The following is a 14,337-nucleotide window of genomic DNA, read 5'->3' as shown; positions in this document are numbered from 1 at the left end:
TTTGGTTCCCTATAGCTTGCAGTGTTTATGTAGCAGAAAAGTGTCGTTATTGTTGAGGAGACTTGGTGATGTAAATTTATTTATGTTGAATCAAAGCATTTAAAGTTTATTAGCATACATATGATATGGAATTTGTGGAGGAGGAGGGCATTAAGAAGATGAGCTGCATATTTCAAACAACTCCATACAGGTGTGTGTTCAATCAGAGAGGAATCTACACACAATAAGATATATTGTTGGTTTTCTTCTTCTTCTTCTTCTTCTTCTTCTCTGTGACGAGATTGTGGCTGTCACACATTCCTTGATGGAATTAGTGGTTCTGAGAACTGCAATGATTGCAAGAAAAATATCTTATGCTTGGATGGACTGTGTGCTAAGAAGCACTGGCAGCTCTGCAATGATACAGAACAAAAGGAAAGAAAGAAGAAAAGCTCGAATCAACATGGTGCAAAAGACAGATTGCTCGATTGCTACAGGTTCTGATACTGAGTTGTTCATCACCTTTATGATCTGAACAAGCAAAAGAGATTTGTTCTAATGCTTGAGAATGTCAAATTAGATGAAACCAATCTGAAAAGCTTTTGTGTGATTTATTCTGCTCTATTGGTTCCCTCACATGAGTGTGGTTTGGCAGACATGAAAAATCATGAGGAAGCTCTGTCCTAAAAGTCAACAGGAGCAACAATGTCAAACGGACAAGTCAAATAAATTTTGGCAAGATTTAGAACACTTCCATGATTGCTGTGTTTACAAACATATTATGCTTGTCCTTATCAAAAATTAAGTGCACCACCTGAAAAGAATTCAACCATCAAATCATTTCATGTTGAAACCGCATCGAATGATGCTTCTGATAAGATCAGTGTAAGTGTTACCAAGTTATGGGTAGATCTAATCTCCATGAACCAGTAAACTCCTACATTAGAGAGAGAGAGAGAGAGAGAGAGAGAGAGAGAGAGAGAGAGAGAAGTAAATCTGTCAATTTCCTCGGTAGATATTGTGTGATAGAAGGTTTGATGCTTTGTGATCTGTGTTATCTGATAGGACGATGACGATAGGAAGAAGATCCAACCGAATTCGGATTCGGGTTCATTTCCAGATTTATCTTAAGCGGATACGGATTCAGCTGAGGCTGGAAGATTTTTGACTACCGGATACAAATATGGGTTGGGTCTGAAGTGCTCCTTGAGAAACGGATCCGGATCCATTTGCCCGTGCCCTAAATCCCTCGAGTCCGCATCGGTCGACGGCGTTGGAATCTCTCGAGGTCGCCTGCGATAGCTCGATCCACAAGTGCCACCATCACTCCGCTGTCCGGTAAGCGATCCACAAGTGCTTGTTCATTTGATGCTCTGGCTCTTGGATCTTTGTGGTTTCGATTTCTCAGTTTCGTGAAATTAACGAAGAGAGAAACCAAAACAGGATCTTTCTGGCAAAATCTTGGAAAAGATCTAATCGTTAGTCATTAAGAGTCCGATGATGCTGATTCAAGCAAGATTATTGAAAGAACCTCATGACATTTTATGTTTAGGATTCTAATTCGTTTCTCCCTTTTGGCTTGTGTCATTTCTCTTTCCTATATAAACAGGAATCTTTTGGGCAAAATCTTGGAGAAGTTCTGAACTTATTAAGATTTGAGTGATGCTAATTTTAGGAAGATTATTACAAGACTCTCATGGCATGTTTTATCCAAAATTCTTGTTTAAAAAGGGGTTGTTTGGCAGAAACTTGGAAAAGATCTCATATTTAGTTATTAAGATTCTTTAAGGAGATCACAAGACCCTCTTGACATTTTATTTTCAAGATTTTTTAATGTGATGTCGTGTCATTTTATCTTGTCTATCTCTTTTTGAATTCAGAAACACTCATTTTCAGTTTATTGATGGAGGAATCTTGGGTTCCAATTAACAACAATATCTTAGTCGTGATGCAGCTCGGGAGTCCTCAACTAGCTGCTCGTTTATGATTTAGAGGAAGGAAAGAGATTTTTTGTTGGAATCGTGCATCTGAGAATGACTTTAGCTCAAGCTAGAAATGTCGTTCTGCCCTGCATGAAGCTTCTCAGGATGTCGGCTGTGCCTATTCTAGAGCAACTACATCTGGAGGAAAGGTTGCTCAGGACATCGGTTGATAATTGGTGCATTGTTAATGATAGGACAAATCGTCCTACTATAGTCATGGGAGTATCTGGGTAAGAACTCATTTAGAAATACATTTGTTTTGTGTTTCTGTGTTCCTTTGATTTTTCAGGGTCATCTATAACTGTTTATATTCTCTCTTCATGCATGATTTGGGTATCCAAAGATTGTATTTGGGGCTATTGATTAAAGTCTGACCATGAGCATGAAACTATACCACTAGGAGGCCTTCAGAACTTATTGAACTGAAGTCTGTGCTTCGTGATCAAATTCCTGTAATTAAAAGATTTACCGGAGGAGGCACTGTTATTGTTGATGATGGAACAGTCTTTATCTCTTTCATTTGCAATAAGAATGCTATCCCGGGGCTTCAACCATATCCTCACCCTATCATGTCATGGACTGGCCAACTTTACAGTGAGGTGCTTCGAGGATTTGGTGACTTCCATCTCCGTGAAAACGGTATGTAGGAAGGAACAATTTATGCTACTTCCTTACATGCTCAGCAATATTTGGTATCTACATTGTCTTCATGTGTATGCTTTTCTTTCTCTTTTTCTTGGTTTGTTATTCTGCTGTGTTACATCTGCTTGACCCACACTTCAAAAATTATTCCACATCCACCCTACTTATATTTGGATGGATCATGTTATTTTTAATAAAGTGGACTTATCATTGTAAGATGGATAGTGATACCTCTGCTGTGAGGTAAGTAGATTTTGACCAACTTTATGAGTGGTCTCTTTCTGATGTTTGTAGACTCTGTTCCAATCATAGGTGAGTAGATATATCTCAACATCTAAAGTTATTAATCATCCTGCGATTAGAGAGATAAGAAATGGATTTAAGTTTTTATAGCATTTGAGCTACCAGCATGAATAATGGCAACATGGTCCTTGACTCATTGTGCCCAGACCCATGGGTTTTTTTTCTTCTCAGATTCTGACCCTGTTTTCTTCCTTAAATTCATTGTATTTATTTTGTCTCAGCTAAACCATAAGTAAAAACTGATAATTGTTTTTTTTTTATCTAAGCTAGACCATAAGTAAACTCTGATATATAGTGCTTGATGGCATCGCAAAAGTCATGGAAACATCTCTCTGGTACTTGCTATTATATTTGAGGATCTTTTTGTATTGAAAAAACTTCTGATATATGATACTTACAGTTTCCGAAAAGTCATCAAACTGAAAACAGTCTTACTTGTCTTGTTTATGACTGCAAAGCATCATGTTTTGTCAGGTTTTGCTATCATTTAAGATGGCATTCCTTTATCCTCATTTTCAGATTATGCATTTAATAGCCACAAGTTTGGTGGAAATGCTCAGTCCATAATTAAAGAGCGATGGATTCATCATACGTCATTTCTATGGGATTATGATATAAAGAATATGGAATACCTAAAGCTTCCCACCCGTGCTCCAAAATATCGATCGGTATAACCTATTGACAGTCTTTTAATATTTCTTGTAATTGTAATAATTCTTCTGACAGCCACTGGGATTCTCCTTTTCATTAAGTTGATGGATACTTTTTTTGTTTTGGCATCATTTCAAGAGTGATTAGAATATCATGTCGGAAGAAGATATGTTTTGACTTATTCTGTTAAAATAATTGTTTGACTCAGTCAGCATCACACTAACTGCATGTACAAGTTTGATGATGAGATGCTCTCAACTTTAGTTGATACCAATGCTGACTTGATCAGCTAAGTGATGTGTTACACTGTGAACCCTTTGTTCTTCTAACTTGCTGTGTGCACTTTGACGCTCATCCCTTAAGGTTATGCCATTTGGTAAAAGGATCACATTTCCATTCAGTTATTAATCATCATATAAATGGCTGTGTTATTTTAGCTCCAATATTTTAAATTTTCTGATTCTTTTTTCCCTTTGATAGGCATCTATATTTCTGTTGATTCCTATTAGAATTTTATTATTGTGTTTTTTTAATTTTCTTTTTGTCAGTGATAATTATTGTCTTTTGTAGCTATTGAAGCTCGGATCCATGTATCAAATGTAAATTATATTATAAACCGCTAGCAATTTTTATATTTGAATATAGCGACAGATAGATGATATGGTTATCTGAATGTTAATAACTCTAAAAAGTCGATATTTTCTTTATCAGGCACGACCTCATGTCGATTTCTTATGTCGGATGAAAGAGTATGTGCCATCCAAATCAACATTTATTGAAAGAACAATCAAATCTCTCGGAAGTTACTTCTTAGTTAAACCTTTTGATTTGGATGACATTACAACTGAACCTCCCTGCACCCTGCCGCATTCCACCAAGCTGTTGTCAAGACAGGAGCTGGAGGATGCATATTCATCACAGTGTGAGAATTTGTGATAGCTGACTTTCTGCTTGTGATCAGGATCAGATACTGTTTACTCAGTTTCATTGCTACATGAGACATTAAATTCAGATTAAAAGGCATTCATTTCTTCTGGGATAATATTTGTTGTATAAAATGTTGCATTTCCTTCTTCGGGAAGTTAAATACATGCCTTCTTGTTTTGACTTGTATCTCCTGTTTCGACATGTGGCAGTGCAGGCCTGATTTCAGGCTTGCATCAATGGAAACATTTGAGACATTATTATTGATTGAAATAAACTAGTGTTTCAAATTAAGGCTAGTTTCGTTGGGTCCTGACGATTGATATTATTATCTGGATGATTACTTTTAAAGACTCTTGTGCTTGTATGGTGCACATGTTGTTTACAATTTTTCATTTTATATCAAATGATCAATGAGTTCTGCCATGAATTCCTCCATGTCCTCTGTCATTTGAAGTCATGCCAGACTCCTGTGTCTCTCTCAGTTTGGCTTGTATCATATCAAATCTCTTCCTGTGCTCATTATTCTCTTTTAGGTTCTTTGTTCCCAAGGATCTTTCTCTGAGATGGAACACCAGCTGCACAACAAAGTTACTTCAGGTAAATGTCTTTTCATGTGTACTCGTGTTTTTCCCTTTTTCAGCTACTCCCATGATCTTGGATATTTAATGTGGATAGAATTACTCCTTACTGGAAACTCTGGAGAATACTAGGATATAATTGCTGCAAAAGAACAAACAAAAAACATGTTTGCTTTATAATTTATTTGGAAATATATCAATGGCCACACATTATCTGAACACCTGAAGATAAACTATATGGCACAAACACTGAACTTATGGTTTTGGTATTATTGTTTCCATAACCAGTGAGTTACATTGGTCATATCTAACAGTAACATCCACATTAAATCTAATTTAAACATGACAAATGAACTGAAAATAACTGACTCCCATCTCTGATTTTGATTCAAGTTTCTCATGTTTGCTCGTAAGCATACAGTCCACAACACACAAGAAGAGACATGCATCGTAAAAATTGTTAAAGCAGGAGTGTGGAAAAGGTGAAAAATAGACAGATGAGAAGAAGAAAATAGTATGCCACCCAACAAAGCAATTACTGTAGACAGAAACATCTGGCAGTATGATAGTTTCGGACAGCTCAGGAGCATGTGTTTGCAGCTTTGAACTAGCTAAGCTATTCACTACCAAAAAAGTCTGATGTGTGTGCACTTTTTGAACTAGTTAGTCACTATTGTAAGTCCCAATGATTGTACTCTCAGTTTGGTGGATGTACATCATTTTCCAAGCCTCCTTTTCTCTCTTGGCATCATTATTTAGTTCAAGATTAGCTCAATAAATATCAAACAAAATTTATGAAAGGATAAGTTTAGTTTGGCTTGTCTAACATTCATTGAAACACTGTATCATTGGATATAAGAATATACTGTCATTGTTAAGATGCTTGGTGTGCCATAGGAAGTTAGGGGTTTAAGCTCCACTGCGATTAATCTTGCCTATCACATTAAATTGATAGTAAAATCATGTGATTGATCTCATTTTCACTATCTATAACATATTAATCAAAGAAGTAAAATTATGTCTGATCTATTTAAGCAAACAATTGAACTATCTGACATAATTTTCTGTTTTTTTTACTTCTGTTGTTTTTTTTGGGGCCTGCAAACCAAAGACTACTTCATATAAGGAGTGCAGGAAAACAGGGATCTGCTTTTTCTCATCTTCTGTTGTTGTTGTTTTTGCTCCTCAACTAGTAATTTCAATGCATTCACTGCAGAAGACAGCTGGGATCTGCTTTTTCTCTTGTCAAAGATATAGTCTGTCCTAACCAGGAATCTTGTTTAATGTTTCTGCAAGGACTGCTCACAGTAGCCAACATCAACCTATTGCTTCTCTGAGCTCATCAAATCAGTACTGGACACAACAACAACATTGTGTCCAACTGAGGAAAGAAGAGTTGTTTACTTCATGGAAGAGTGAGAAGGATCACAGACAGCACATTAACTTCCCATCCAGTGTTGATGGTACCTCCAGAAACTAAGAAACCCAAGATTTTGAACAGTTTTATAGGAAGTGATGATAACATAATGTGGAAATAAAGTAGTGATTGCAGATTACTTGTGCCTTCTACAAGATCTCATAAATCTGAAACATGTTGGGACATCAAGATGTGAAGCAATCCCCACTCACTGTTCAAGTACCTTCAATTCCCAGTTCACCAACCATCCTGTCCTCTCATCTCTGAGAACTACAGTTTGTAGCAGAATGGATACCTCAGAATCCCCAACACATCACAACCGGGAAGTAATGGTTCATATTTATCAGAAGATTAAAGCATCACATGGTCAATAAAGCTCTGTGACCAACCAATGATGGATATGGTGATGGATTCTTACCGAACTTACTGTTTCCTTTCATCTTCTTCCCCGACTGTTCTTGCTCTTCTTGCTTCAATCCAAGGCACAAATAGCATGGCATAACAAGCATCATTAATCTGCCATATAACTTCACTTGCATAAATGACATGATACAAGCAGTGGTGACGATGAGTCACAGAGAAGAAGCCTTCTCTTCAGATGCGCCTCAGGAGAAATGAGAGGTAGAATGCCACCACTTCTGACTACTCCCTAAGAAGACGAGCAGCTTCTTAAGCTGTGTCTTCTCCTCTAAGAACAGCAAGCCATTGATATAAGGCTTACACACAGACTCTAACACCATGAAAGGCCAAGGTAAAATAAGCCCTTTTAATCTTCATCCATCACTCTATGCTTAGAATTATGGGTTACTCTCTAACGTGAAGCACGTCACATGTGCTTCTCAGTGGAATTGGCCACCGCTGAAGGTTTGTCCGAAGGACCGGGTTGCAGGAGCCACGTCGTAGGAGACGACGGAGCGGCCGTCGCTGGTGGTGACCTTGAAGGAGAGGGACTGGCCGTCGAGGAAGGCGTTGCTCTGCCAGTTCTGGCCCCAGTTCCTGGACATGGACTGCCACCCCGTCCTGGTTCCCCTGACGGCCACCGCATGCACGTCGCCTGCTCCTCCGACGTTGGTGATGAGCACCAGGTTGAAGTAGGAGTGGCCATTGACGGTGAACCTGATGCCGCCTCTCTTCCTGCAGGGGACCCTGACATCGCGGAACCAGAAGAAACGACATGAGGGCGGAAGGCAGAAGAAAAAGGAAGGAAGACGCAAGCTGGTCGCCTACCTGCGGTATGCAACCGGCACGATTCCAGCTCTGTACTGAGCGATGCGGAGGAACACGGGCTGAGATAGGTCGAAGTGCTGCAGGGGGGGATTACACCACCCACCGGCGTCGTTTGGGAGGGCGCTGTTGGGTGGGCAGAAGTTGGTGGCGGTGACCACAACGGATCCTCGCAAACAATTCCGGCGGTCTTTCACGCACACAATCTGGTAGCAAGCTCCACAGCTGAGGCCGTCGCCGAAGAGGGCAGTGCTCAGAGCTGCGGTGTTGGTTCCATACCCTTGGCTGTACAAGTTGCCATAGCCACAAGCTCCTCCTGCAAATGCCAACAGTCGCCATTCATCAGATTCGCGTGTTATTACGCTACAGCTTCGCGAGCATAAAAGACTGTTCCGCAGTCACACCCATCGTCCCTGACGCATCACTTCCTCCGTAGAAGGTGGCATGTGCTCTGCTCCACCGTCCTCTTCCTCCGTACCCCTCCCCAGCAGAGAGCAGCGAGGCAAAAGCAACCAAAACCAGCTCAAGCAGCGCCATTCCCCCCCGCACGACGAGAGGAGAGGTTGGATCTGTGCGAGGAGGGAGGGAGGGAGCGGTGTGGGCATAAATAGAGGTTGGTTTCACCCTGCGTTACGATGCTGACGACGACAAAGCACTGTCGTTCGGTACAAACCAGCCTTTTTGGTCTCAGGAAAGTTGTTCTTAGCATCAAAACGTGTGGTCTTTTGGGGTGTTTCCCTGAGAGTGAAACTGAAACCACTCTTCGATCCATCCAAAGAATATGATCATTGCTGTCAGTGTTGGAGAGGCAAAAGATATTAAGAGCCACGTGCATGGACCCTTCGTGCTCCGACCCTTCCACCAAGCAAAACCCTACTCCATCTTTCATCCGGATCACAGCCCCGCGAGTTCACGGTGACATGCATCTGCAGACCCGCACTCGGGGAGTCGGATCGCATGTGACAATAAATACGTCAAGCCAACTGTGAGATTTCAGTGTCATCCCACAGCTGGTATCTCTTGTTTCTGCAACATTGTCGTGTGGCATTCATTGGATTCCATGTGTTGAGAGAAGCAGCCTCCACTGCAATTGTAGGTGTAACCACTGCATTAGATACTCCCACATGAAATCCCACAACATCTTGATCTCTGCTGATTCAGAAAAGAGGGAACATCTCGGCTGGAAACTTTGTTCTTTCTTTCTCTGTCACTTGTCACAAAAATGTCAGAAAACAAAAATCATATCTTGCGAAGCTTTTCTCCTTTGTGCAGAGTGGAAAGATTTACTCGTGCAGCACTAGAATTTGAGGAGAGAAGAAGAAGAAGAAGAAGAAGAAGAAGAAGAAGAAGAAGATATGGTGCAGCTAAAATCCAAATGATTTGGTGCCTCACATTGCTCTTCCCCACTCCTAGATAAAAAGGACAAAAAATTGAATGTAAAGGACAAAGATAACATGAAAAATATCAGGATCTAAGATTAGCATGTCAGGCATGCATGCAGCACATGTGTTTACATGTACCACCAAAGAAGAAAAAAACAAATCATAAACCCTTCTCTCAGCTGATGATGAATTTTGCAGAATATCATATTAATTATCTGCAGAAGATCAATTGTCAACAGGGAAAAGTTTAATGATAGTTTTCCTAGTGGCGTGTGAGCTTAAAAATCTTAAATCCATTGAAAAAGCTGTGTGTTTGGAGGAAAAATTTAATGATACTTTTTAACTGTCGATAACCAGCTTTCTTCCTTTTGGAACCTTTAATTGATGCTTCTCCGACCACCCCTCCCTTTTCTTTTCTGCATCTTTACATCACATCTGTTGCCAGGATTAATCCTCCTGCTTCTGAGTCCGAATCATACTAGAATTTAGCTGTTCGAGTTTAGCCCCATTTCACCTCCCAAACCATAGGAGGACTCTCTTGAGATCAACTTGCTCAACCTGCCTTACTGTGTTGTTACTGCCTGTAGTCTTATTTCGATGTGACTGGGAGAAGTAACAGAGTGAAACGAGAGGCATTCGAGATGCTCTGTCGGTGCAATTCTGGTCTCGAGTCCCGATCAACCACCACAGGTTTTTGATTTGAGGTTACAGTCATCTACACCCAACCGGTGGTTGCAGAACCGTGCTCGGAACATTCTTACAGGATCCTTCGTGTCTCCTAAAGCATGTTTAAGACACGGAAAGCTTCCGTGTTGACGACAAGGTTCTGCCATGCTTCGATGTGGAGGAGGACATCAAAGCGATGGAAGAACTCGCCGGAGTGTTCTGCGAGCAGTCTTGGTTGGTCTGCAACAACGAAGCCTCGAGACAGCAAGAATAAGGATTTGATTCCTTGGGAGAGACGCAGAGGGCCGTTCTTTAGCAGACCGCGGTTGACGCTACATGTATCTCTTTGACGGATATGGTGGGCCATCACCCTCCAAAGCCGGAGATCATGAGTTAGGTTCGGCGTCCTCGGGCAATTGTGGTCGAACCAAACCAGCTCCATCGATTGGTTCGTTTCACGGGTTCAACGCTCTGCGCCTATCACTAAACCGAACCGAAACCCAACCCAATCCGGTCCAGTATCTTCGTCGTGTGGGGTTCGGGTGTGAACCCGCTTCAAATTGCAGGCAGTTCGCAGGAGCCCTTCGCACAGTCCATTTCGTCAGTGCCGCCGCCGAGAGGGAGTGGAGAGCCCAGACGTGGCCGGGGGCGCGGTGCGTCGGCGAGCGAGCGAGCGAGCGCACGCGAGAGGTAGACTCGTAGGAGGTAGAGATGGCTACGAACCCGTCGACGTACGCTCTGTCTCAGAGCTCGGACAGCAAGCAGCGGCTGCAGCAAAGGCGGAGACTGTTCCAGGAGACCGAATGGACTCGATCGGATGGGCGCAGCTTCCATCAGTGCAGACCTGCGTGTTCGTGTTCTCGACTCCTTACGGTTATTGTTAAACAATGACCGATTAGCTTTATGATTCGCCCGCGAGATGTTTGATGTTTTGCCCGTAAAACATCTTAGTTGTAGTATCATAACCGTGGAGTGGGAGCTTCATTAGGAATTGGTTTTTTGTCGTGCAGTTCTCAGGACAGGTGCTGCGAATGCTGCCTCTGGATCTGCTTATGCAGAATTTGGAGCGATCAAGGTCATTGTGTCAGTGTAAGTAAATTCCGCTCGTGCTAAGAATGTGAGCTTTCTGAGAAAACGTTTTCATGAATTATCTTTTGTCTTTGTTTGATATTATTAATGTTGTACGGTATAACTCTCTGTAGGAAGTAAGCATTTTGCGAATGATAAATCTGTACATAATGCCTTCATGGTCCTTTTTCTATCATCCACACTTAAAATTATCAATCCTGGTTCTCTCCTCTTTAACTAGAAAAATGAACTGACAAATGTTTTTGAGGTATGTACTTCAAAAGTTTTGTCACTTTTTAGGTTACCAATTTGGATCATTTTCTAAACATGTATGGTGCCTACCGTGTCAATGTAACTCCTCAAGGAATGGATACGAGGGACAATTTAAACTTTAACTAAAACTAATTTTAACATTCGTTGTTGTTCATACAAGATAATATTGAATTGTTACTGTAAAAAAAAAGATATTTGATCATCTAAACAGAATGAATGGAGCCTTTTCTGATTGATTTCCTTAATCATTGTTAATTAATGGTTTATATGAGGCCATGTTGCTTTTTAATTCCACTTAAGCTGTGCAAGTATGTTTGCATTGTCTTGAAACTGGTGCAAAATTTTCAATTAATAGTCTTTTGAACGTAATTCTATGTGTGATTGGCTTTCTTTCCATGATCCTGCTGAGCGCTGTTGATAATTATTTTCTTCAGGTTTGGTCCAAGAGAGAGTAAGAAAGCTATGATGTATAGCGGTACTGGAAGATTGAACTGCAATGTCAGCTACACAACTTTTTCAACTCCAGTTCGTGGACAGGTTTTTGCCATCCTGATCTATGCATTCTGATTCTGTGACGGACTGAATATCATCTTACGATCATGTGAACAAATCAATGTGCAGGGATCAGACCACAAAGAGTACTCGTCGATGCTTCATAAAGCATTGGAGGGAGCCATAATTCTAGAAACATTCCCAAAGACTACAGTCGATGTTTTTGCATTGGTTCTGGAATCTGGTGGTGGTGAGTATCTAACTCCAATTTACTTTTGTGTCTTATTTATGTATACATTTTGTGGTTAAAGTTGTCCAATCATGTCAAAATTTTCATTCCTTGTGATTCCACTTTTTCTATTCTGAAAGAATGTTGGTAGTTGAGGAATCAATATGTCAATATTTGAACCAAAGCGATGGATAAGGATTGCCTAGCAGTGGTGTTTCTTCTGTATGCTTAAATAAATCTGTGGGACCTTTTAAAGTTGTATAGTCGGTTGAATTAGAAGAACTAATTGTCATATGTTCAGGCATCGCAGAAGAATATAGAAAAAAACTATTCTTCACTTACGTATCTCTAGCACAAGGTGTCTTTTGGTTTATAAAACTTTTGGGTGGTTATGTTATCATGTTCTTTGATTTGTTTTTCAATATTATCATGAAAAGCATGTTCCCTTTGCTCTGGGAACCAAACAATTAGTTTTCTTCCTACTTTTCTTTAATCAGATTTTCGTAATGCTGTGCTTTTAAACATCTTCTTACATGCTTCAACGTATTGGCAGAGGGCTATGTGCTACCATATTTATCGGTTTCCTCATAATTTTTTTTTGTAGGAGATCTTCCAGTGATCGTAACTTGTGCCAGTCTTGCACTGGCAGATGCTGGAATTATGATGTATGACCTCGTTGCATCAGTTTCTGTGGTATGTTTATTTCTTTTACACATTGAGACAACCAAGAGAGACTGTGTAAATCAAATACTTCAAATTTCATGCTCATTTTCATCATTTCTTGTGTGCCGTACAATCATCACGTTGTACTTTGAGGTTAGAGTGCATACACATTTTGATCTAGGTAGGCATAGTTTTTAAGTCTCTCATGCAATATGCATTTGTGTTAATTCCTTATTATTAAGCATTCAGTTTTATATATAATCAATTCTTCGGCTAAGGTTGATACAGGCGGTCATTTATTTGAAGACCTAATAATCGTCATTTCCTTCGTCATTAAATTCAATATTGCCATAATTATAAGTCCCACCAGGGGTCTTTTACATGTGGAACCATGAAGAACCGTAGTCTTCTTCTCTACAAGAGCAGAATTATGGTACATGAACAAGAACCATAGTCTTCTTCTCTCCAAGAGTAGAATTATGGTACATGAACGTGTTAAATTATTCTAATCATGGATACCGTTGAGCTTCTATCTATCCTCTACATATTTTTAGATACACTTGTCATTGCTTCATCAACCTTTACATTAAATCCAATGCTTCTGATAGTTGATCTTGATTTACTTGGTGTCTCTTCTCCATAGTCTTGTTTTGGGAGAAATCTTGTCATTGACCCGACATCGGAAGAGGAAGCCTGTCAAGATGGAACCCTCATGATTACATGCATGCCCGCCCGAAACGAGGTCACGCAGCTTATGCTCACAGGCGAGTGGACAACTGCCAAAATTAACGAGGTAATTATATGCTTAGAAGGGGAAAAAGTTGTTCTCAATTATTTCAACCAAATTAACACATTGTCCTGTCCCATAAACAGGCAATGGAGCTTTGTCTTGATGCCTGCTCTAAGCTTGCTGAGATCATGAGGTCATGCCTAAAGGAAGCTGCTTCTGGGTAGAGCTAATACTTTGAAGTCTTCTCTAGCTGTTCATACAGTGTAACTTGACCCGACTCGGAAATTATTTTACAGAACTTGTGAGACTGATAGAAGTTCATGACAGATTTTTTTCCCATCCCATTTATTTAGCTTGAAAATTGTGCTCCTGTGAATTACTGGATTGAAATATATTCAATTAATTTACTTCATGTAGCAAGTGATCATTGAACTTTCTTAATTGGAAACTAAAATCTACAAATGCTTATGATTTTTTTTTTTTGATGGAGTTAATTAGGGGTCCAAAATTTACTATGACAATTAAGAATTTATTGCCGGATACAAGTTAAATCAAATTAAAACAAAATATTGCCAAGAAAATTAAACTAAAATAGATCTATATACCCAATCCAAATTCTCGGGATGAACAGTTTTCCGATCACCTCCATCCATAACCTAAGTAGATCAATAATTCCATAGATGATATTAGAAAAAAGATGCAATGGGAAAAGTGCATCCTACAGATTAACACTAAAATTATCAAGGTTAACATATAAAATTTAGATCAAACTAATCAATTACTTTCATTATATAACCAAAAATAATAGCTCATATATTAAAATTATAGTAAGACATCATCATCATTATCCCTCGATCCTTTGCCATAATTTTATTTTAGATAAAATTAATAAAGATATATATACATATATATATATATATATATTATATTTTAGTCCTTTAGATATTGAAATTTAGAAACAAGTCCAACATATGTATATTATACGCGTTCTTTCATTTTTAGTCCATTACAAATTAAATTTTACAAAAGAAGGTCTCTGGGATAATGTCACACGTAAACTTTGTTATTTTAGTCCCTTTGATATGTTTAATTATATAAAAGTTCCTGAAGCGGCTAAAGGAGGACTTCTCC

At 39.6% G+C, this 14,337-nt stretch overlaps 3 protein-coding genes across 6 annotated transcripts; 2 read left to right on the top strand and 1 right to left on the bottom strand.

Moving 5' to 3' along the window:
• The first annotated feature begins 1,173 nt into the window (after positions 1–1,173).
• On the top strand, positions 1,174–4,919 carry LOC135606260 (uncharacterized). Of its 4 annotated transcripts, none has more exons than XM_065097234.1 (5): positions 1,174–1,317; positions 1,934–2,191; positions 2,362–2,600; positions 3,426–3,574; positions 4,269–4,919. In XM_065097234.1, exons 2-5 carry the CDS (start codon positions 2,013–2,015, stop codon positions 4,491–4,493), a joined length of 792 nt encoding a protein of 263 aa, XP_064953306.1. In that variant the 5' UTR covers positions 1,174–1,317; positions 1,934–2,012; the 3' UTR covers positions 4,494–4,919. The 4 variants fall into 4 exon arrangements, 3 of the variants coding, with proteins under 3 accessions (XP_064953306.1, XP_064953307.1, XP_064953308.1); XM_065097235.1 differs by having other exon boundaries at positions 1,201–1,317; positions 1,923–2,191; XM_065097236.1 differs by having other exon boundaries at positions 1,208–1,317; positions 1,876–2,191.
• Positions 4,920–6,987: 2,068 nt separating this feature from the next.
• Positions 6,988–8,359, bottom strand: LOC103976727 (expansin-A15-like). Its single transcript, XM_009392033.3, has 3 exons — positions 8,108–8,359; positions 7,707–8,019; positions 6,988–7,625 (listed from the first exon to the last, which is right to left on the bottom strand). Exons 1-3 carry the CDS (start codon positions 8,238–8,240, stop codon positions 7,319–7,321), a joined length of 753 nt encoding a protein of 250 aa, XP_009390308.2. The 5' UTR covers positions 8,241–8,359; the 3' UTR covers positions 6,988–7,318.
• A 1,613-nt stretch (positions 8,360–9,972) lies between these two features.
• On the top strand, positions 9,973–13,618 carry LOC135606259 (exosome complex component RRP41-like). Its single transcript, XM_065097233.1, has 7 exons — positions 9,973–10,601; positions 10,762–10,840; positions 11,527–11,629; positions 11,714–11,834; positions 12,418–12,506; positions 13,120–13,269; positions 13,350–13,618. The coding sequence occupies exons 1-7, from the start codon at positions 10,463–10,465 to the stop codon at positions 13,428–13,430; spliced, it is 762 nt and encodes a 253-aa protein (XP_064953305.1). The 5' UTR covers positions 9,973–10,462; the 3' UTR covers positions 13,431–13,618.
• The last annotated feature ends 719 nt before the right edge of the window (positions 13,619–14,337 follow it).

This window comes from Musa acuminata, chromosome BXJ2-2 (genome assembly GCF_036884655.1).
Source record: "Musa acuminata AAA Group cultivar baxijiao chromosome BXJ2-2, Cavendish_Baxijiao_AAA, whole genome shotgun sequence".
Classification (NCBI taxonomy): Eukaryota; Viridiplantae; Streptophyta; class Magnoliopsida; order Zingiberales; family Musaceae; genus Musa; species Musa acuminata.
The sequence above is the reverse complement of the archived record's forward strand: the minus strand, read 5'-3'. Positions and strand labels throughout refer to the sequence as shown.

Coding starts and splice junctions, on each gene's coding strand:
- LOC103976727 (XM_009392033.3), bottom strand. CDS start 8,240: ATGGCGCTGCTTGAGCTGGTTTTGGTTGCTTTTGCCTCGCTGCTCTCT. Junction 8,020..8,107: donor TGATGCGTCAGGGACGATGG/GTGTGACTGCGG, acceptor TGGCATTTGCAG/GAGGAGCTTGTGGCTATGGC. Junction 7,626..7,706: donor GTGCCGGTTGCATACCGCAG/GTAGGCGACCAG, acceptor CCGCGATGTCAG/GGTCCCCTGCAGGAAGAGAG.
- LOC135606259 (XM_065097233.1), top strand. CDS start 10,463: ATGGCTACGAACCCGTCGACGTACGCTCTGTCTCAGAGCTCGGACAGC. Junction 10,841..11,526: donor ATCAAGGTCATTGTGTCAGT/GTAAGTAAATTC, acceptor TATTTTCTTCAG/GTTTGGTCCAAGAGAGAGTA. Junction 12,507..13,119: donor TCGTTGCATCAGTTTCTGTG/GTATGTTTATTT, acceptor TCTTCTCCATAG/TCTTGTTTTGGGAGAAATCT.
- LOC135606260 (XM_065097234.1), top strand. CDS start 2,013: ATGACTTTAGCTCAAGCTAGAAATGTCGTTCTGCCCTGCATGAAGCTT. Junction 2,192..2,361: donor ATAGTCATGGGAGTATCTGG/GTAAGAACTCAT, acceptor CTATACCACTAG/GAGGCCTTCAGAACTTATTG. Junction 3,575..4,268: donor GTGCTCCAAAATATCGATCG/GTATAACCTATT, acceptor TTTCTTTATCAG/GCACGACCTCATGTCGATTT.